The sequence below is a fragment of the Archocentrus centrarchus genome, chromosome 4 (assembly GCF_007364275.1).
Source record: "Archocentrus centrarchus isolate MPI-CPG fArcCen1 chromosome 4, fArcCen1, whole genome shotgun sequence".
In the NCBI taxonomy this organism is placed as follows: Eukaryota; Metazoa; Chordata; class Actinopteri; order Cichliformes; family Cichlidae; genus Archocentrus; species Archocentrus centrarchus.
The window spans coordinates 24,089,338-24,111,617 of record NC_044349.1 but is presented as its reverse complement, the minus strand read 5'-3'; the positions used below and the strand labels follow the sequence as shown (position 1 = coordinate 24,111,617).

The 22,280-nt window shown below is 39.4% G+C and overlaps 2 protein-coding genes across 2 annotated transcripts in view; both read right to left on the bottom strand.

Moving 5' to 3' along the window:
• Positions 1-517: 517 nt before the first annotated feature.
• Positions 518-7,445, bottom strand: fkbp8 (FKBP prolyl isomerase 8). The gene is made up of 9 exons (XM_030727390.1): positions 7,320-7,445; positions 6,509-6,776; positions 6,164-6,333; positions 5,943-6,031; positions 3,814-4,034; positions 3,429-3,601; positions 3,250-3,327; positions 1,329-1,463; positions 518-1,011 (listed from the first exon to the last, which is right to left on the bottom strand). Exons 2-9 carry the CDS (start codon positions 6,762-6,764, stop codon positions 925-927), a joined length of 1,209 nt encoding a protein of 402 aa, XP_030583250.1. The 5' UTR covers positions 6,765-6,776; positions 7,320-7,445; the 3' UTR covers positions 518-924.
• Positions 7,446-8,507: 1,062 nt separating this feature from the next.
• Positions 8,508-22,280, bottom strand: part of ssbp4 (single stranded DNA binding protein 4) — a 101,890-nt gene continuing 88,117 nt past the window's right edge. The window contains exons 6-17 of the mRNA XM_030726659.1: positions 21,181-21,264; positions 18,868-18,994; positions 18,642-18,709; positions 17,375-17,439; positions 15,564-15,609; positions 15,427-15,462; positions 15,237-15,291; positions 13,865-13,935; positions 13,598-13,676; positions 13,201-13,229; positions 13,015-13,116; positions 8,508-11,676 (exon numbers count right to left, since the gene is read on the bottom strand). Coding sequence (XP_030582519.1) covers positions 11,647-11,676; positions 13,015-13,116; positions 13,201-13,229; positions 13,598-13,676; positions 13,865-13,935; positions 15,237-15,291; positions 15,427-15,462; positions 15,564-15,609; positions 17,375-17,439; positions 18,642-18,709; positions 18,868-18,994; positions 21,181-21,264 — 792 coding nt within the window. The 3' untranslated portion in view covers positions 8,508-11,646. The remainder of the gene's footprint in view (positions 11,677-13,014; positions 13,117-13,200; positions 13,230-13,597; positions 13,677-13,864; positions 13,936-15,236; positions 15,292-15,426; positions 15,463-15,563; positions 15,610-17,374; positions 17,440-18,641; positions 18,710-18,867; positions 18,995-21,180; positions 21,265-22,280) is intronic.

Sequence of the window (22,280 nt, the reverse complement as noted above, 5' to 3'; positions counted from 1 at the left end):
ATGTACTAAATAACATATACTGCCTTTGACTGTTGCTGTCAAAATTGTCAGAGAGATCTCGATTCAATACCATGTCTCATTTTGAGACTGCAGTACTTTGTTTTTAAATAACTGCAGTATATTGTGAGGTATTTCTTACTTGCAGGCTCCTTCAGTGTTGCTAATGATGCAGGCACAATTTTAAGAACATCTTTCAACACCCTCACAAACTTCAGCATTCAGAACAAGACTGCTACACAAACAACCTAAGCATGTAGAAAGACTGCAGTACTGCTCTACAGGTGTTTTGATAACAGTGTATGCATGTGTAGAATCAGTACAAAAAGTGACAGGTAGTACACAATGCCACATATTTTAACCATCACACAGACCTCAAATTGTAGAGCATCATTTGACATGAATCATTGCGCCATAACAAAGTGAAATTGTGTCTTTTGCATAATAACTAGTATTTCAAATATACAATCTGACACTTTTAAACTATAGCAACATTTATAATAGCCGTGGTTTTTTTTTGTTTGTTTTGTTTTTTAAATGGGAAATATTCATTTTTAAATACCTTCTATCTTAATCCATTTTTACATGTTTTTCACTTCAGTGTTCCGATAATCAGTTTATCGACCACACTGAAAAAGAAATGGCAGCAAAAGAAAAGTGATTCAAAATGAAAATGCGACAGATATTTATAAACCTACACATTTACAAGACTGGAAATGCATTTCTCATATGCAATTACTGATGACTTCGAATTTGTCACAAAGTTCTCAAACATAGCAGAGAGGAGAGAGTGACAGTGAAGAGGCAACTGACCGACTGACATTTCCACCTCCTTTGACCAAAGGTCAGAAGGCACTGCCAGATGTGCTTTTGTGTTTAGGCTCTCCTACTGTGTGGTACTGGTCAGGCCATCACTACAGGTTCGCGTCAATTTCTAGCAGCTATGACAACGGATAAAGCTACACCGCCGATGGCTACTGCAGTGGCACCAAAAAGCCATTTCCAGCTGAGACCCTGGGGAAATAAAAGTAGAGAGCGCGTGTTAAGTAGGTCAAATAATTTGACAACACATTGAAAAGCTCAAAAGCAAGTTTTTCCATTATTGATGGGCAGTCATTTTTTTTTTTTTAACACTATGATTCTCAAACTGTGGTGAAACTAACATTGCATGAATAGGATTTTTCAAGGGTCAACAAACAAGAGTTTGATGCTTTAATGCCAACCTTAAGTTAACCTTTTATTGATAATGATTACTAAAACAGCAGATGGTGTGGGGTGTGCCAGAAAGTGTTTCAGAACCACTGCTTTAACTCAGGTAATAACCGTCTCACCCACGAAGACTTGGCCCGTGGTTTCTGTGTGCTGTTATTAGAGGGGTTTCCGAGCATCTTCTTATACATAGCCTGCTCTGCTCCCCTCTGTTCCGAGTGCTTCTTCACCAGCTTGGAGAGCTCAGAATGGATTGTCTGTACAGAAAAGACAAAGACAATTAGATGATGCAGGCTCCAGTCTAAATTCAAAGCTGCTCTTCTGTCTACCGTACTTTGCTGGCATGTAGGAAACAAAGCTTAACGACTCAGTAACAACCCAAGTCTGATTTCTGGATTCCACATGATCAGTATGTCCCCCCCACCTTTTTATAGGTAGAATACATTGATTAAATTAAAATAGAATCCTGGGGGGAAAAAAAAGAAAAATGTATGTATGCATGTTTTTGTCTTCCAAGAAATCACAGACTTACTTCACAAAAATCAGTCTGTCATTTTGCCCACATGGAGACAATTATTCCAGGATATGGGTTTAGTTATTGTTCCAGCATGGTCTACATCATGAGTCACTTTGCTGCTTATAAAGCTGGTGAGTGACTAAGCAAACCAGTGTTTTCAGACATGAAAACTTTTTTGCTTGGTTTAAAAAAAAAAAAAAAAAAACACAAGAAAGGCTGAGTTAACAGCAATGTTCACTTAGCTGTATACTTTAGTCTACTCTACCTATGACACTCTGAGGAAAGTCCATGTTTCTACCCAGACAATTTGTCTGTTTCCTCTGTGACACTGTTGGCAAGTTGGCACCATTATGGTACAATCAACTACTTACCAAAGAGACAAAAATGACAGCAGACTAACTTGTCCCTGAAGGAAATGATAACAGTAAACAATTCAAACATGTAACATCCTGTCCTAGCAGCATCTGTGTGTCTAAACATTGTGCTGAGACAGTATGAGGCTATCTAAATTGGAACTGTCATATCTGTATGTCTTTTCAAAAAAGTAAATAGACAGGAAAATCATCTCTCATACATCCGAGTTTGAGATGGGGGAGTGAATGGCTGACACTAGTGTAAAAAAAACATGCAGACAGTGTCTATTAGAGAAGAGGACGACAGTGCGTCATCTTGTCACTTTATAACGCCTGCGCCTGTTGAAGACCGCCTCATTTATTATAACGAGAGCATCGTTGTATTGTCATTGAGGTGCACCAACGCATCTTGCTGTTAGAACATGGGGTTATTTAAGGAGTCTTTTCAATTTTTCTAGCATATTTTAGCATTAAAAAGGGAACTCTAATACCAGATTAGAAACATGGTTACACACACACACACACACACACACACACACACACACACAAGCATGAAAGTTATGAATTTTGGATCTAAAGTCTAGTTTTGGCCTTTGATAAGTTTAATTTTAATAATTCTTGTTTATTCCATCTTTGTGCTAGATATGCAGAGATCAGATGTTTAGTTACATTTCCCAACTACATACACAAGGCCATTAACTTTGCAATTCACCCAAGATACACCATCATAAAATGAAACACTTCATTATACTTGCACTGTGTGTGTTGGCTGAAAAGAGGTATGCAGGCCCTGTGCTGTTTGACAGATTTGTGTAGGACTGAAGTGGGGAGTTCTGGGCATGAGTACCAAGCTGCTGCAGCTTACAGCTGATCCAAGAAGCCCACACATTTAGACGAGTTTTGTCAAACAGCCTTGCGTAGCCAGAGAACCATATATACCCAGTTGTATAAGCAGAGGATCAGAAACAGTGTCTATGTGTTAAATACAGCTTGAGTACAATCTATTTACAGCAACAAAGTGAAAAGAGATCCCTTAAAATTGATCAATCTGTGCAACAAATAAAACTATACTTTACCCTATAGCCCCATCTACTGGCCATATGAACAGACTGTAATTTCTCCACACCACAAGATGTATTCTACCCAGCACAAATGACATGAAGCCCAAAGTACCTTGTTGCTTGGTTCCAGTTTCAGTGCCTTCCTTAAACTTTGAATGGCTTCTGTGTATTCACCTTGCAAGGCCAGTACCTAAAGAAAAGACAATTAACTGTAAAAAAAATAAATAAATAAAGAGAGAACCAACCAGTTTATCAACAGAAAGAAACTGAAAGCGCGAGAGCTATGTGCACCTTGCCCATACGGAAAAGTGCTTTTATGTTGTCTGGCTGGTGTTCAAGCGCTGAGACACAAGATTTGAGTGCTGCATCGTAGTGGTCTAGTTTCAGCTGAGAAGCAGCCATGTTGTTTAGACACTTCACTTTCACATCCAAAAGCTCACTCTCCTCCTCAGGGCTGATGTCAACTACCACAGAAACAAAAGAGAAAAAAGAAGAAAAAAAAAAAGAGAGAAGAGCACAAATTCTTATTCAAGTGATGTGTCATTACACTGGTGGAACATCAGTTAAATCAATAAGGTTTAAAATGTCTTTTCACTAAGATGGCTAAATCTAAAATCTACAGGAATGCATTATCAGAGTAAGCCTCAGCAGATAGCAAAGCCTGACTAGATCTCACCTTTAGAACTAGACTCTGTAATCTGCAGAGCAATGCTGTACGAGTTGACAGCAAAAGCATAGTCTCCACGCTGATAATGGGCATTGCCCCGCTCTCTCTTTTGGCTGGCCAGGGCAATCTTTTCTGCAGGGGGCAGCAGCTCCAGGTCTGGAGCATCAGTAGCTTCCAGCAGTTTCACTTCTAGGGACAGCTCAGCATTTGGAGGAACTGCAGGTTCGAGGCTGGAAAAGAGAAGAAAAGCAATCAAATTTAGGGGTTAAGACGATAAGAAGCAATAATCACTGGACTACACCAAAGAGATTTCACCTATCACATGTCCCTGCAGAGAATGTAAAGCTGCACTCTTTTGTTTAAAGTCAATTGGGTTTATATCTTTTTCCTAACAGTAAAGAGTAGGTTTAACTTTTGAAAATGCAGCATTTGTATCTAATCTACATCTAATCTAATTCTACATTACATGTGCATTTTTTGCCAGTCAGATCAAGGGTATTTTCCCTCATGGTCCCTTTCAAACCCCTCAAAATGTACCTCATTTATTAAGCTATCCAAATCTACCTGCCCCCATGTGAAAAGGTGGTCACAAAAGAGTCCAGAACATCTAAAGAACTGCAGGCCTCACTTGCCTCAGTTAAGGTCAAAGTTCATGATTCAACAATTTAAAAAAAAAAAAAAAAAAAAAAAAAAAAGACTGGGCAAAAATGGCATCCATGGGAGAGTTTCCAGGCAAAAACCACTGCTGACCAAAAAGCCCACAAAAAAACATCCTGATGAGCCCCAAGACTTTTGGGAGAATATTCTGTGGACTGATGAGGCAAAAGCTGAATTTTTTTTGGAAGGTTTGCGTCTCGTCATATCTGGTGTAAAACTAACACAGCGTTTCATAAAGAGAACACCATCCCAACAGTCAAACATGGTGGTAGTGTGATGGTCTGGGGCTGCTTTGCTGCTTCAGGGCCTGGACAATTTGCCTTAATTGATGGAACCATGAATTCGGCTCTCTACCAGAAAATCCTGAAGGAGAATGTAAAGCCATCAGCTTGTGCCCTTAAGCTCAAGTGCACTTGGGTTATGCAGCAGGACAATGATCCAAAACACACAAAGAAGTCCACTGCTGAATGGCTCAAAAAAAAAAAAAAAAAAAAATGAAGGTTTTGATGTGGTCAAGTCAAAGTCTGGACTTGAATTTGAATGAGATGCTTAAACAGGTCATTCATGCTTGAAAACCCACCAGTGTGGCTAAATTAAAACAATTCTGCAAAGAAAAATGGGCTAAAATTACTCCACAGCAACTAAGTTAAGATGAAGCTAATTATAAACCATTCTGTAGCCAATTACAGCCAACAATTACTTAATAGGACTGCATGTAATGACTAATATCATTATATTTCTATAGTATTTTTTCTAGAATCCTGCCAATGTTAGCTATGTGCTGATATATAAATGTTTATAATAGCCAATAAATGAAACTTTTAAAAGAACAAACTGGAGAAACACCCTTCAAACATGTCATGAGTGTTCACGTTGCATAATTTGTCCACCAGAGGGCACTCTGCAACATCCCTGTTGCCAACGTGTTTGGAACACCACAAGCACAACCAACTGCTCCCAGCAGAGTCAGAGCACAAATGAGTAATCCATGACTTGATGTGGCAATCAAGATTATCTTTAACCTGAATTGTCATATTATCTTAGTACACACTCACATTTACCTACACAGAACAAATATTAGCGAAATCTTTGTTTTTGTGTGTCTGAAAGAAAAAAATATCAGTCAATATATCAGATTTTTCAGATCACTAAATATTGGTATGAGTCTTAAAAATCCTATATCAGTCAGGCTCTAATTATTACCCCTTCAATCACTTAGTTGTTGATTCTGAAGAGTTAGGCTTAAAAAAAAAAATAGTGAAAAATGGTGATACAAGCAAATATCTGAGCTCTCTACAGTGTGATTAGAAAGTGGACTAAGGCTCCATTAGACAAGTACACAAGAAAGAGAATTGAAACCCACTTTCAAATGAACTCAAAATGTGACCACAAAAGGGTCTTTTTTGTTACACTTTAATAGGAAAGAGTTTGGATTATTTAAAAATAACTAAATGTACAAACAGCCGAAAACACTTCCTTACCTTCCCCTGGCACCATATGCATATTTGGCATCAGTCTGGATGAGTGCCTTCTCGCCCATTTCCATTAGCTGTACTGCCAGATCCAGTGCCTAAAAAGGAGAAAAGCTCTTTTCAGAAAATGTCTTAAGGATACAATGATACATAAAGTGTACAAAATATACATGACCTTATGCAATCATCCCTTCCCACAACAAGAAAACAAAAACTAATCCAACAGGTACCTGGATTACATCACCATCTCCCAAAGTGAAAGAGAGGTCCGGCTTCTCCTCTAAAACTGTCCCATCCAGTAGGCTTGTTTTAAGACGAATTTTCACATTCTGTCCTTTCTGTGGTCGACTGTCCCGTCCTTCACCTTCCTCCAGGACTTTTTTCTTTAACTGGCCACTACCTGGAAACAGATACAGTCACAGCTACAATGCTATTGTCCTGTGACTGTGGAGCAATTACAACATCTTGGGCTCAGTGCCGATCATTAACGTTAACTTCAAACCTACTGCAGCACAACCTTCTAAATACATGCATTACACCACAGTCTGTAATGTCATGGAGCACATGTTACATACCCAAAACATCCAGCCATTCATCGACTTGACCTGGGAGTTCTGGATCAGCGTTTTTCTTTTCTGAAGGATTTGCATTTTTCCCCTTCCCTTCCCCGGCATCTTCCAGAGGAGGAGGGTCGTCGTCGTCAATGTCTTCCTCATCTAGAACTTCAAAGTCTTCACCGCTGTCCAGCAGCGACGTTTTCCCGTTCTTCTTCGCTGATGGCGCAATATCACGGCTATCTGACGAGTCCATAACCTCCTCTCTGTCAGTCATTAGCAGACCACTCTGAAAAAGAATACAGGGAACAACCTCAAAAATTATACCCTCCTGAAATCTTAATGTGTATATCCCCCCAAAACGGAGACCTATTCAGGTTAAAGGCCATAAACAATGTTTAAAAATCGGTCTGCTGCTGTCAGTCTACATACCAGTGAGTTTATGTTATATAGGCTAACAGCAGTCAAATTCAATTTTTCTTCCAGAATCGGTAATGATTATTTATTACTTTAGCGTGACATGCTACGATTTCACCTCAGCATTACCTAATAACGGTTGTTCTACAACAAGAAAACTAACCACACGTTTCTAGGAGTTTCTAACAAGTTGTCTTGCTGTCATGAGTACTCGCATGGCTGAGAAGCTGCAGCTAACACACGTTAGCCGAGGATGTTCAGCTAGCTAGCTGCTAGTTACTTCTTGTGTACGTTAAATGCGAGATTTTTTTTTTGTCTTTCAGTGCTAACCACTGCTTATACCAATTCCCGGTGGAACGAGTCAGCCTGAATGGTTTTGTAATAAAATCTTGCATTAAAATAAACGAATGCTTACCCTGAAATTATGTATGAAGAGCCGTGTTTTGGTTCTGAGCAGTCTCCTTTAGCTCACAGTAGTGAAGTTAGGTTGCTGTTGGAGAACTTGAACCTAGCGAGAGTTGACCGTGTAGAGCGGACCAATATCAAACGGACTTCGCCACGATCTCTTAATAATCCTAACAGGCTGCTTCCTGTTAACCTTGAGACCCTGAACGATTATTGGATATTTCATGCTTATTCATAATTTACCTCCATACGCCTGCAGCTGCAATTTTTAATGACCTAAATCACTTTTTTTTACAAGTTTAAAACACCGATAAACAAATCAAATGACATTAAATAAAAAAGCGTTTTGTATCAGTGATTTAGGTGGAGAATTTACACACCAAGACTTTGTCATAAAGCTCTCTGATGGTTTGTTTTATTTTGAGTAATAAACTACTAGGGACAACAGATGAAAAATAGCCTTTTGGCTAATTCTGGCACATTTACAGGATTGTTTATTAATGTGCATTGTCCCTACTAAATAAATAAATTCAAATTAAAAAAATTCAAATTCACTCATATTATTTATAAACAGTCTATGATTTACATATTCATAATTGCTAGAATTGTGTTTAATCCAAACCCAAAGATAAAAATCAGTTCTAGGTACCATTAATCAAACAGTGACAATTAAACACTTAAGAGAGCAAAATTTATTTGAAAACGAGTTTGATTCATCTTGTCTAGCTGATAGACACTATGAATATAAAGTTAGGGGTGAAAAGGATGCTTCCAATGGAAATGTCATTTCACTAATTAACATGATCAAGAACAAATACCTATTTTCAGATCTGTGAGTATAAGATACTGCACTGCGCAAAAGTCTCGAGCCACTCCTCATTTCTTTACATTTTACTGTGCAGCAATTTACTGAAACATGCAGGGAACATACATGGACATACAGTACATAATGGGCTATGACCACCCATATTCTACAACACAACTTGAAGTCGATTATGTGAGCTTTCTTGAATGTGCTGCCAATCTCCAAAGAAAAACTCTGAAAGATCTCCAGAAAGCCTGGAGAACTGTTGCTCAAGACCACTTTAAAAGCCTGGCTCCTTGGAAGCAAAATGTAAAGAAATGAAGGGTGGCTCAAGATTTTTGTACTGTATGTAAGATAAACGAGAACTCAGAGGAAGAGAGTCAAACAACAAGAAAAAATCAAATGACATTTATTATTGATGCATTGTTTCTTTTTTGATAAGCAAATTATCTGTTTTTCTTTCAGTCTAAAGAAACTTTACAATATAAAGAAACATACAAAGAACATCTTTATTACCTACACAAGACACCTAAGTCCCTAAGACAAGATTCTGAACTATCCTACCATGAAATACAAAGCAAACCCAAGAGACAGACTGCTTCATATTGAATACTGCCGTGTCATCAGAAAGGACCATGAATGGTACAGGAGAATCATTTATATGCCCTTCCCCTGAATCCCCACCCCTCCCCGCCTCAATATAACCACCCTACCCGACCAGCAAATCTTCCTAATGGTACAGTATTATACATCACAATAGAAGTACAGAGATGGCCAACGATCGATATACACAGAGGACTGAGAGAGGATCAGTGAGAGAGCTTCAAACTATACAACGCTATTACAGGAGCGAATAGCAAAGGACACAGTTTTCCCCATAAGTATTACATTTTGATCTTCTTAATTTAAAATGAGGTTTTCCTTAAGTATTTTTTCCTTTTTAAAAGTTTTCTTAAATTGATAAAAATCCTTCATATTAAAAACTGCAGTATGAGGTCACATGTTTTTTTTTTTTTGTGAGAAGATGCCCTTTTTTGTGTGTTTTTGTAAAACTATTCACATGATTTTTCAAAATCAACAGCGACTTTTAACTGAAACACAAGGAGTCAAGGGCAGAGTGAGGACGCCACGGCTCATTTGCTTCTCTCTGTCCTGTCCTCTCTCTGTCCCATCCTCCCTACCGTACATGCCTTAAGCATGCAGTCTGCATTAAGTATGTCAATGTATTCTATACATTTAGCCATGTTTACTGTATTCTATAAATTTAGCCACATGAGCCAAATTGTCAGTGCATCCTTTCACTATGAAAAACATGGACAGTTCTATTTATAATTTACTTTCAGCTGTATTCATTGGTAGTGACTGACATATCAAAACATGTCAATGATATCAAAATGCATTATACAGTATTTACAAAAAGGGAAATTAAGGGGTGGAGGTTGGAGGGGAGAGACTGTAGGGGGGAAAAAAAGGGAGGTGTGTGTCACTGTATAAAAGGAACACTGGAGTGAGTGATTCCCAGGCCACTGATAACCAAACCCTGGAGATGTCCCTGTTTAATTCTGCGTACAATCTGTTCACATTGATATCAGGAAATTGATAAGTACATCACCATCACCCAAAGAGGCTACACTGGTTGCTTAGTTATTGTTGGTTTGAACACAGCTGTGATGCAAGTGCTGTAGCATGGTGCAATGAGAAATAATTTACCCCTCTGAAACAGTGGTAGTGAGCTTATCAGAGACAAATTAAATAGCATACTATGTAACTGACTTTTGTTGTGTGTGCAGATTCTATGGGCTTTATTTTTTTTCTCAGTTTAACACAATTGAAATAGAAAACAAACAAAATGGAAACGTATTCATTGCAAATGTTTCCTGTTGCTGTTCCTCTTCGCTAGATGGTTTATGAACCCTTGGGTGCATAACTCTGATCCCATCAGCAGCAATCCTACAGCGGCTCAGGGCACCTGGGTCCGTGATCCCATACATATGGGACTCTCTGAGGGAACTGTATGATGGGAACTCAACGGAGGCAGTTATTTAACCCATTTAGGTTAAGAAGGTGGAAAAAGGATTTGTGATTTCAACCCAAACTTAAAGCAAGGAAGGCTACATGAGTGTATCCCGCATTTCCTCCCAGTCTAAAAGGGAGTCGCTGGTGAGGGACCATAATGAATCCTGGGAGGAAGAAGGGGCCACTTGGAGTCCACAAAAAAGGATGAAATCAAACAAAGCGAATGAAGGTTAAGGAACCACATTTCAGGAGTCACAAACAACTTGTAAATAACAAATAATCAAAAAGAAAAGAAAACACAATACAAGCTAAATATGTTGTATTTACAGACGAGACCTAATCCATAGAAGAGACAAATGGATTCACAAAATGCTCTCGGTCTCTGCCCATTTCTGAATTACAAATGGCACCTGTCCTGATAATCACCTCAGGATGTCATCGGAACCATTTTCTAACAAAGAATAGGAAGTTATGAGAAGGGTTAATTATTAAGACAGTACAGTTAGACATCTGATCATTCAGGCGCATCTACAGACACATTGTACCTGAAAACAGCATTGCTCTGAGCCTCAGCTATAACTGTATGGCTAGTTTTATCTGAGAAACTAACACCTCAATTATCCAATTACTCTTCCCGTGAAATTTAGGGAAACCATTTAGGAGGCAAATACACAAACTACAAGTTCAGAGGATGTTTTGAGGAGAGGTATGCAAAGTGAGGCTGACTGTGACAGAAACAAGACAAACGACAAATAACCTAAAATTATGTAAACAGAAAGTCATTGTGCATTTTTCGAGCGTGTGCTTATTCTGTCATTGTTGATGCTGCTGCTGAGATAAAATGTGCCCTTTACAGGAAATCATAACTACATTAGTCGAACAATATCAATTATGAAAATTAGAACAATAATATCAGCAACAACAAAAAAGAAAAATACAAATACTTAATGAAACCCATTCTTGCCCTAAAATATCATCATCAGTTCATGTTTTTTTTTTTAACCAATCCTGCCACAGGAGCATAGCCCCAGGTTCAGTCAACTACTGCATGCTCTTTTTAGTTTTAATCAGTTTGATGTAAGAATAGGGTGATGGTGGGGTGGAGCTCAGTGTGGCGGGGCATCATGATTGGGCCTGAATGCCATCCGTGAGGGCAGGTTTTGAGTTTAAGAAACACATGCTTGGGGCAGGTTCAGGGTCTCACAGCACTTGGGCCTTTGACAGGGCAAACAGGCGAGGAGAAGCGAAGAGGAGATCCTTCCTGCTGCTTGGAGGCCTTTTCATGTTCTCACACCCATTTTACAGGTGTTGGTGGGATGGGGGGCCTTGAAGGGAGTCCTGCTTTCCAGGGGAATCCCCAGGGGCTGTGTGGCACAGCACACCATCCACGAATAGGAGGAAGAGGGGGAGGAGGAGGGTAATGCAAGACACATCAGAGTGGATGGGAAAGGGAGATTGAGATAAAGGGAGATGAAAAAGTAAAATAAAATAAAAGATTAAAAAAAAAATAAAAAAATCACACACTCATCGTCATGTTGGGTGAATACTGTAAAGAGAGAAAAAAAAAAAGAGAGGAAGGGGAGAAAAGATAAGCCAATACTATATTTAACTTGTTACACTATCTAGTTTAATATAAAAGCAGATAAACTATCTAAACTAAATGCCATGTCAAGTCCACCAGCCTTTTGCAGCAAACAGTTCACATTATTCTTTCTAATTTATTTTGTATGTCAGTAAACGAAGCATGCAGAGCAGAGCCCAGCCCAAAGAGAAAATGTTAGGGAATTTGAGATCCCAGTGACGGTCCAGTCTGAAATTATGACAATCCCTCCATGCACCAGAGAAAGCATAATGTGTGTGTTTGTCCATGCTTGTGTCTGTGCATGCTGTGTTTCTGTGTGGGAGTTTGGTAAAGCTGGGAACACAGGGTATGACCTGAAGGACTGTGCTCAATTTTGCCACAGGGGCTGATTTTCAAACCATGGAGATTTTGTTGTAATGTGTGCAAAACAGAGTCCGCTTTCACAAACATGACATTTTAGACAGCTCTGTTACCTCAGTATTAATTTAGCTCTCAGGTCAATGTAATGCAAGACAGACAGTTTCACAAAATTAAAGATGGACTTGTAGACCTACAAGATTTCCCAACAACTAACTCAGAAGTAAGCCCTATTTTACTGGAGACAATCATATACATGCACTGACCAGACAAGTTAAAAAAAATAAAAGAAAATAAAGAAAATTAAGAAAAGAAAGAAAAAAAAAACACCACCAGTGAATATGGGCCATCAGTTGTTTCTAAACAGAGATGTAAACTGAGCAATAAAGAAATGAAAATTTTTTGCTGCTCAGTCTGTTGTGGCTCAGTAACTTCCTTAATGTAGTAGCACTGAGGCCTTCCATATTTAAAAGTCACAGCATCTCAGTTCTGCCACATATCTGCACTGATTTCATGCTGACAGAAGATTTTTGTACCATTACACTCTCAACCCTAAATTTTCAGAGTAAAATGTCCACGTAGCTCTCAATTTGATGCCAGAATTCTGTTTTGGAGTGAAAAGATCTGAGTAGTTTAACGTAACTGTCGTGTTTTTAGTTTGGAAAATGTCTTAATTTACTCAGCTTTTACAGCAAATGAGTTCTGTCTGAGACTGTTAGGAACTACAGAGCATTCTAAAACAGACTAATTCAGACCTTTTTATATATATATATATATATATCTTTGTAAAAGGTCCAGGTTGCCATGGACAATTGGCATCCACAATCACCTAATGTGCAGAGAATTTCAATTTCTTTCCCTGTGAGTGAGTCTCATACCGGAGGGAAGAATCTGTATCAAATATTTTTTTTTTCTCCGATTTGGGTTGTATCATATGGTACTCACACTTTCACTTTGGAATGGGTTTAAAAAGTTGCCTGCCATCTCGCCGTCATCCCGTGGAGTGCCGGGAGGATTGTTCATGCCTGCCATATTGTTGGGAGAATTCTATAAAGCAGATGAAACGCACCAGTAAGAATAAAGAACTCATACAGACAGACAAAGAGATAAACACAGACCAGCCACTCTTACCTTTGGCAACCCATCCATGTCACCAGAGCCTGTGAAAAAAAAAAAAGTAAAGAATTAAATGATCCTTGTAATTAATTCAGTGTCAGTGCAGGATATCCAGAGCTAGTAAAAATAACTTTCCCTTCCAAAACTAATGGCTTTTAATTAAGCTATTTGTTTCAGATACACATGAGCACCAACTCAGCTGGCTTCACTCATTACACCTCAACTGGCCTACTCACTGCCGCACTAATTAGCTTTCCCTTTGCTCAATATTGAGAGACAACACTTCCTCAATCTGCCATAAGAGGGCAGAGTCCACCTTCTAAAAGCCTTTGCTCACAGAATGTCATAGGTTTCAGTGTATAGACTCAAGAGCTTGTAGCACATACACTGTACAGTATCTTAAGGTACGCACCTAGTGAGCCGTTCATATGATGCTGATCCATCGCACCCATTCCACCCATAGGCCCATCAGGACCAGGTCCCATTGGGAACTAAAAAAAAACAAAAAAAAAAAAACATTAAAGTCATTTTTATTTTATATAACCCAAAAATCAAAAATTAGCATCAAGAGACTTTAAAGTTAAAATAGGTACACCTAAAAATGGTACTTTATCTAAAATAGATGTAACAAAACACTGATTTTACTGATATCAAAACTGAACAAAATGTCGATACGTACATTAGGTCTATTTCCACCAGGGCCGATGGGGTTCATCATTGTGTAGATGTTTTCACTTGAATTTGTTGAATCTACAAACAAAAGAGCATTTGGATGTTTAGGCTGAACGTACAATACTTTGGTCCTCCGAGGTTCGGAAGCACTTACAGATAAACTCTGGTGCTGCTGTCTCTGTCTGTTTTTACATATAAAATATAGTTACTAAAAAAAAAAAACATAAAATAAGCTGGATTTGATTTTCTTTCTCTATTTGACACCAATTTCAGTAAACTTTGCCATTTGTCTAATAGTTTTTGCTACAGCACAGGACAAAGACCACCACAAAATAAAAGAAGAACTGCCACTCAATCCACTCACTGCTCTCTGCAATGCACAATGAAAAGAAACCCATCTTATTCCTGGAGATTAGTTGTTATACGGACACCCGTGCAACTTGGCATCAACCAGTACATGCTGTGTTGCTCCTCGTGTGTGAGTCTGTCTGTTCTTAAAAAATTCAGAGGAGTGAGGTGACCTTGATCTGACATTGCAGGTAGAAATTTGTGAGCAGATAACTGAGAAAACCATGAGAAAGATGAGTGACAAATTGAATGACATGGGGTGGAGATGGATACAGCACATGCACAGCGCATGGGGTAGAGAAATCTTGCCCATTAGCGTTCCCGAATGCAGCTTTTGCAGTCGTGACTGAAGGAAGGGGGCAAATTTGAGTGTGAGGTGAGCACTTTTGTTGGAGGTTTATGCGCGTATGTGTGTGCACACACTTGGCGACTGCGGCGGATTATGTTTTCCTTCACAGTGTAAGTGTGAGCAGGACTGCAAAGGGTTGCATGCCCCACAACACATCACAATAGAGGCATGTATATAAATAATAAATTGTGGACACAAAAAGCAGCTTTTCACGAGCCATCAGAAACATAACATCTACAGGATGACGGCCCACGGCGTTTTGTTTGCAGTCAATCCTCCACAGAGGCACCTTATTGATGGGTCAAAGCTGAAATGGATTAGTCAGTTGATTGTGTGCCTCTGCTTCCACATAATGCAACTGTCTCGACACTAGAATATTTTTCAGTTTGTGCCTTAAGTGAAAAAAGCTGTGACAAAGGATTTTTCATGAACATCACATTTGAGAGTACCACATAAAAGCGCATTCAGTGCAACAGTTTTACTTTTTTCATTTTTCAATATTTTACACTTAAAAATACTCCTAAAGGCTCAATTCCTCAAGTATTTAGAGCCCGATCTCTGTCTCCCAAAGAGAGATGTGTATCTGACGGAGAACAGGTTTGATGTTTCTTAGTCAAACCCTCCTTCAGTGAGCATTGGATTAAAGCAGAAATCAGAAGGGAAACTGAAATGTATAACTCACCTCCAGGGCTAGGCATGATGGGAGTTCCTGGTGGGCCGCCTCCCCCTGGAGGACCCTGAGGGGTGAGAGCAAGAGAAGGAGAGAAATGAGCACTGAGTGCATCTAGACAGCAGCGTGCCTGTTAGATATCATAGCATGACAGGTAATTTATGGCCCGTGGTTGAACACGAGTTCATGACGGGACACCTACCACATAGTTGCCTGGAGATGAAGATGAATAAGCTATCTGTGGGGAGAATAGACCCGAGGTGAAACAAAACATGAAGCACAGTTACTGTAAACACACTCAGTCATGTGGGCATGAAGATGTGAGAGAATGTGACTCACTGAGTTGGTGTTGGGGTTTGGCCATGGACCTCTTCCACCAGGACCCCTGGAAATGCAGAGATACGAGGATAAATGTGTTAAAAATATTTCTATCAGATAAAAAGTTACAAGGGGTGTTATATTATTTCCATGTCACATTATGATCTCAATGAAAGATTATTACATAAGTACAGTCCATTAGTTGGTATACACAAATGATCTAGAAAGAAGGTGAACTTAAGAATGATTTCTGAGATTTCAAATTTAAACATTAAACCTCTGACTGTTCTGCTCACTGGGACTTTGAGGGAAAAGGAATGATTTTTATTCTACAATAGGTAATAGTGAGCTCTGGGAACAAATCACTCAAACAGGACAAACATTCAGACACTGAAACAGAAGATTTTTTTTGTTTTGTTTTGTTTTGTTTTTGTGTAATGGCATTTATTGCCACGTTTACTTTCTGAGTTTGACAGCTCCTTGTATGGTTGTGCTTCCCTTCACCTGAAGACTGTTTCTGTGCATCCACACAAATGTGGATCACACCTTTCTGGAGAATTATCATTCCATCTCTAAGCTGCCTTTTATTGCAAAAAAAAAAAAAAAAAAATCTATTTTTTTTTTTTTAAAGGTGTCTAAGCTACCACTTTCTGCCCTGGAAAATAATTCAATTTATGAAAAGTTTCTATTTGGCTTTGGTAAATACCACAGCACAGTGACTGTTCTTTTGAAGGTCACCAGTGATCTCCGAATGGCTTCTGAGCAGGTACGTGTTCTTTATCTGGTACCGCTGGACTTGATTGCAGCCTTGGACACAACTGATATCTTTCAAACAGGCTCTGCCTATCAATAATTGCTGTGTTTCTTTATTCACACTCATAAAGCATGGTGTGGCTCAAGGGTCATTTGTAGATCCAGTATGATTTTACAAGCTTCTCCTGGGTCACATAATTCACGGTTATTTCTTTGCACTGTTTTACTGATGACACTCAGTTGTACTTCCCTCTTAGGCCCAATGACCCTAAAGTGCCGAGTTCCCTGCAGGACTATGTTACATTTAAAAATGCAAGTAATTTTTTTTTCCTCCAACTTGAGACCCGTATATACACATTATGAAACTACCCTGTAATGCACATTACAGCACTATTTTATTTAATTCTTCTCATGTTAAATTTCCCAATGGTCCCTCTTCATAGCTTCCCCTTCCAGTTACATTACTGATGTTTTAGCACCATATGAGCCAGCACCTAGCCTGAGATCCACAGGCAGAGGGGTCTGCGTGTTAGGGTTAGAGTGCAGTCAGGCTGCAAAAGGCTCTGAAGTCAGTGACATCTTTAAAATCTGCTTTAAATACCCTTCATCTGAAAGCCTATGCTGACTTTGAGTTTTTACCTGAACAAACTTTTACACTTTTTTCCAGAAAGTTTATGTTTTGATACCACTTTTTATTGTGTCTTTGCTCTCCTAATGGTTCAGTGTTTCTTCTTGCTAAAAGGAACTTCTTCCTTCATCTGTCAGAGGCCAAATTATTGGGTTTCTTTTTCTATAAGATATTTGTCTTTGTAAAGCACTTTGGCTTTGAAAGGTGTTATCTGAATTATTATTATTATAATACATACTGTAAACAAACTGCTGCTTTTTCCCCATAACTTCAATGGAGGACAGCCCAACATCTGGGCTACAAAGGCTTCACTGCATCCCTAGATATCAAAAATGTTATTGTATGCTCTAAAGGTAACTGCTAAACTTTAAAAAAAATCCAGGCTATTAAGCAAAAAGCATATAGGGAATTTACAGCCATTACAAAAAGCAACTTTTTTCAGTCTACTAACATGTTCATGCCTGGCATCCCTGGCCCCATGGAGTTTGGAGGAGGCCTCATCCCTCCGCCATAGTTCTGCACAAAGAGATGAACACACAGTCAGTCCAGAGCCTCACACCTGCTCTGTATAAAGGTTTGAATCTTAATGAAGGTCAGCGACGATCATGTCTCCCACTAACTAGTGTTTAATTATGTGGATGTATGAGCTGTGTGTGGGCTGGTTGGAGTGGGCTGTGCGTGAAAGAGGACAGCTGTGTGTGGAAGAGCTTGCGCATGCTGTGCATGTTGTGAGTCTCTGTATACAGTATGTGTCTCTATGTGTCCATGCTCCCTTCTGTGTGTTTGCGTGTATGTTTTCATCGCTGCCCAGTGGGTCGCTTTGGCTGGCGCTACATGTGTGTGTGTTTGGACATGCATGTGTGTGTATGACAGAGTGAGTGAGTAGGGGGGCAGGCCAGAGAGCAGCTCCACTCAGAGGAAGAGTTTTGTTCAGCAGACGATTACACTTGTCGAGCAGATGCCACACCAGCTGCTGGTACGCTCACTGCCAAAGTCACCGAGCCAGGGTGGCATAGAGAGGGGACGAAGGGCACAGGGAGAGTGTGTGTGTGCGTTTGTGTCTTTGTGTGAGGTGGCTGGGTGCAGAATGAAGCAGCTGTCTTGTAATGGTAATTCAAAAGGACACTGCTGTTTAAGCATCTTATGTATTAGAAAAAAAAACAACATTAACACAAATTAAAGTGATAAAAGGAAACCAACAGCACCATCTTTGGCACCACTTTTGAAAAAATGTGTTGGTGGTAGCTTGCTCATAGCAGTCTAAGCATTCAGCCTCTGTTTGTCTCTCCAGGTGGGAGTCAGCAAGTAGGATTTAACATGTAGAACTGGCGTTAGCAGTGGGTGGGCTCTGGTCAGAGCCAAGATCATCGTCAGAGTGCTTCTGACATTTAAAGGCAATGTTATGAGATTGGCGGAAGCAAAAATTTCTCTTTAGCAAAGGAGAAGGATTATCTACATGCAGTTTATAGGCTGCTGTAAGACAGTATAGCTGTTTTTATGGAAGCCCTTAATGAAGGGCAACCAAACACTGAGTTTGCTTATAAACTGAGAGTCCAAGTACCAAATCTGGCTGTGTGGCAGCTGCAGAGTGGGAGTGCAGTGGGCTGGTTGAGCTGAAGGACACCATCGACTGTCGTGACTTGCTTTAGTAACATGGCCCTTTGTGTTTTATTCTATATGACTAATTTGGCCACTTGTGTAATAAAAGTGGTAGGTACCTGTGGGCCCATGCCTCCCATGCCTCGAGGGGGATTCATTCTCATTGGACCGCCCATGTTTGGATGTCCTGCAATAAAACAGAGTGTTGGCATGGCAGCACTATTTAGATCAATAACAAATCCATAAAGGAGGAAGAAAATTCTCATTTAGAAGCCAATTTATGGTTTCTTTGCAAAGTTGAAAACTGCAGCTAACCTGAAATACTGCTACAATTGTTGCCAGTACCTTGAGGTCTTGTGGGGTCCAGGCTGTTTGGAAGGAGAGGCTGTGACCCAGGGATGCTCCCAGGAGGCTGATTTGGCATACGGAGGGAGGGCCTTGGGCCACCTGGGTACCGTGGAGACATGAATGGCTGCAGAAATGACAAATGAAGAACAACGATTACGTTATACCATAATGATCAGAAGCCAAAATGCTAATACACATGCAAATTTCGTGACTAAGGGTCCCTTAACTATGTTTAAAAAGTTTGCTTCTTACTTTATTCTAAGTGCTACTGAAAACACTAAGCTAGGGTTATGTACACAAGCACAAATAAAACAAAACAAAAATAAAAAACACAAACACCCCCCCAATACACACCAAGTGTTAGCACAAAATGCTGCTTCAATTTAATGAAATCTGCAACTAAAGACAATGAATTTAAGGGGAATCTTATGATTAGTGTTAAACTTTGAATAAATAAAATTGACATAATGCATCAAGTAAATAAAACAAACATAAGGTAATCATAAAGATATTATGACAATATTAAACACACTGTAGAAATTTAATTGAGATAAAAGGCACTGCTCATTTTAAAAAAATACACAAAACATCACAGTAAACATGTCTCAGCATGCCACCGTCATTATCAGCTTAGTGAACATCAAATTCAACCTCAAACACTGCATCCATAAATACCAGTCTACATTGACTTTTGCTGTTTCTGATTAAAAAATAATTAAATGTAGACCTCTATAAAAACTGTAACTAATGTTATGATAATAGTATAATTTTAACCATCTTCTAATAAACTTGCCCCCCCCTTGATACATCTGTGCAAATCTGCTCTTCAGCAGCAGGAAGATTGAGATGTAAACTAGACTGGCTCTCATCTGAGGGGGAACGTATGACTAAACTGTTCTTGACAAGGAAAACTTAGAATTTTTTTGGTATTGACATAAGGGACAAAATCTTTAGTAAACTTGACGCTCCATAGATGACATTCTTAATTTTCACATTTTATCTTTGGATGTCAGCAGGGGGCGCTATTGTGCTAAAGTATAATGCTGTATGCTGTATTTTTGTTCCATTTCAAAGCAAGGAGGGGCTTGTTGTTAAGTTTTGGAAAGTAAGACCTCAGGTGATAAAAGCCATTAGGATAAAGGTAAAGAGGGACAGATAAGTGAGAGTAAGCAAGACAGGAAAAAGAAAAAAGCATGCAGGACAGAAATTTGGACTGCAAGAAGAATATGACGACAATATTTTTGCAGCAGGGGGGTAAAAAAAAAAACAAAACACCCCATTAACATCACATAGGTGGATGAAACGAGTAGTTCTACACCTTGTCTCTGTTTTGTGCCACTACATAAGAGATGGATATTTTCCTACCGTCCCTGCATAACTAGGCAGTAGTGCAACAAAGATTCTGCCTGGATAGTGTGATTCATACCAGAAACCTAAGACATATTCACTATGTTTCAGTAGAGAGGGGACAAGAACAGGCTGGCCGGGACATGCATTACAGAGCCAGTGCACGACTAGTGAATAATGTAAAACACCAGAGACAGATGGTTTTCAGAATTACCTTTGAGACTGCTACAACTACAAATATCCATGCCCAGTGGACCACATTTCGATGTCTGATGATAAAAATTAATTTAAAACTCAGTCCAACTATTTTAGTATCAAGGGAGAACATGCAGATTTGAATGCTGATTGGGTAGGAATTGTGTGTTTTGGTCACGGAGCATGAGCACCATGATGTTCGCATCATCTTCACACAGAGATAAGCACAGACAACACAAATACAACATGAGACTGCACTTAAATTGTAATTATATACTACGTGTTTTGTGTGTGTGTGTGTGTTTAAAGCAAGCGGAAGACAAGTTATATAATTACAATTAGTCCTCAAAGTGAGGACCGCTTACTACTGTTTCATTTTTACCCTCTTCCCTTATGTTTGCTTTTTCCTAGACCCCTCTTCTCTCCTCCTTTGACCATGTTGTGGTAGGTTTGTGCATGAAGAGCTGCACAATGTCAGGCTGTGCTGCAATATTAATGGTCTATTGATGGACTACGGGATGGTGAGTGCTGGGCTGAGGAAGAGAGGAGGCCCTCCAGATGCACCTCCGCTCTTTACAGCTGGGCCAACACAGCTAAATTATTCATCCAATCCACCATTGTGGACGCTCCCTGTCCTGCCTGTTAGCAAGAGGGACCTGTGTGGTGTTTGTACAATTTTCACTGTTATATGAGCGAGTGAAATCAAAGGTAGGCTTAGGGAGGAACCTACAAGGAAAGTGACAGACTGCATAAATGTTTCGTCCTTACCTGTCCATGAGGTCCCATCATGGGATTAGTGGGGTTATGTGGGGGAGGCTGCGTGTGAGGCGAAGGCTGCGATCCTGGGGGACCCTGGTAAAGAACAGATTTAAAGATGTTTTTAAAAAAAGAGTTTCAAGAATGTAATGAATGCAGATCTTCCTGAGGAAACATTAATGACACAACTAACGTACAATAATTCACTTTTAAAGTGAGCACTGCATTTAAAGGTTTGAGTTGTTTTCATTTATTTTTGTTTGCCCAGATTTTAAGAAATCTATTCTTAAATGAGTGGTATTCCATAAGGGCACGTAAGGCAGGCAGTGCTTGAACAGTAAAATCTAAAAATAGACATCAATTAAAACCTAAAAGTGATCTCTCTGTACATCTCAAACAGCATTCTATCATAAAACTTCTCGTCTGTTTGCATCCATCCTTTAAACTGTTGCCATCTTGTGGCTGCAGCTGGCTATTGTCTCTGGAAGCAGGCTAAACTCTGCTTGACTATGAGCTGTTGGAATCTGTAGTGTCTGTTGATTTCATGGGCATGTCAGTGTTCCATTAAAGGCTGAAACTGGACAAGCTGAGAGACCAGCAGCTTTTTGTGGTTGTTTGTGCATGTGCATTGTGGATAAACCTCTAGTGTTTGACAGGAAACTGATGGGAGACTAGCATGGCTCTGCTTTCACTGCTTTCACTTTCATCAGTTAAAATCTGTGTTCGTGGAGACAGAGCTAGCATTAACAAGTAAGCTCACTGACTTATCACAGAAACATTTTCTCTTACTAACCACCTCAACTAACATTTAATGTAGAGGAGATGGAGCGCAGTGTGAAGATGTTTTTTAATAACTCCTTCAGCAAGTTAGCAAAGAAAGCCTTGATAAAGAGGGAACATTAACTCCTGCCATGTCTGGTTTAATAAAAAAAGGTAAGTTGAATAGGTGGAGGCTCCACCAGCACTTTCAGATTAACCGTAAGATTATCCGCTGATTTGCCACACACCACCTTAATTTTTTCTCAACATTTTTATTCCCCTGTGTTTTAGAGATGTAACATGTTTAAGTATTTTAAAGTGCTTAACATTAGCTCAACCTTAAACATCTACAG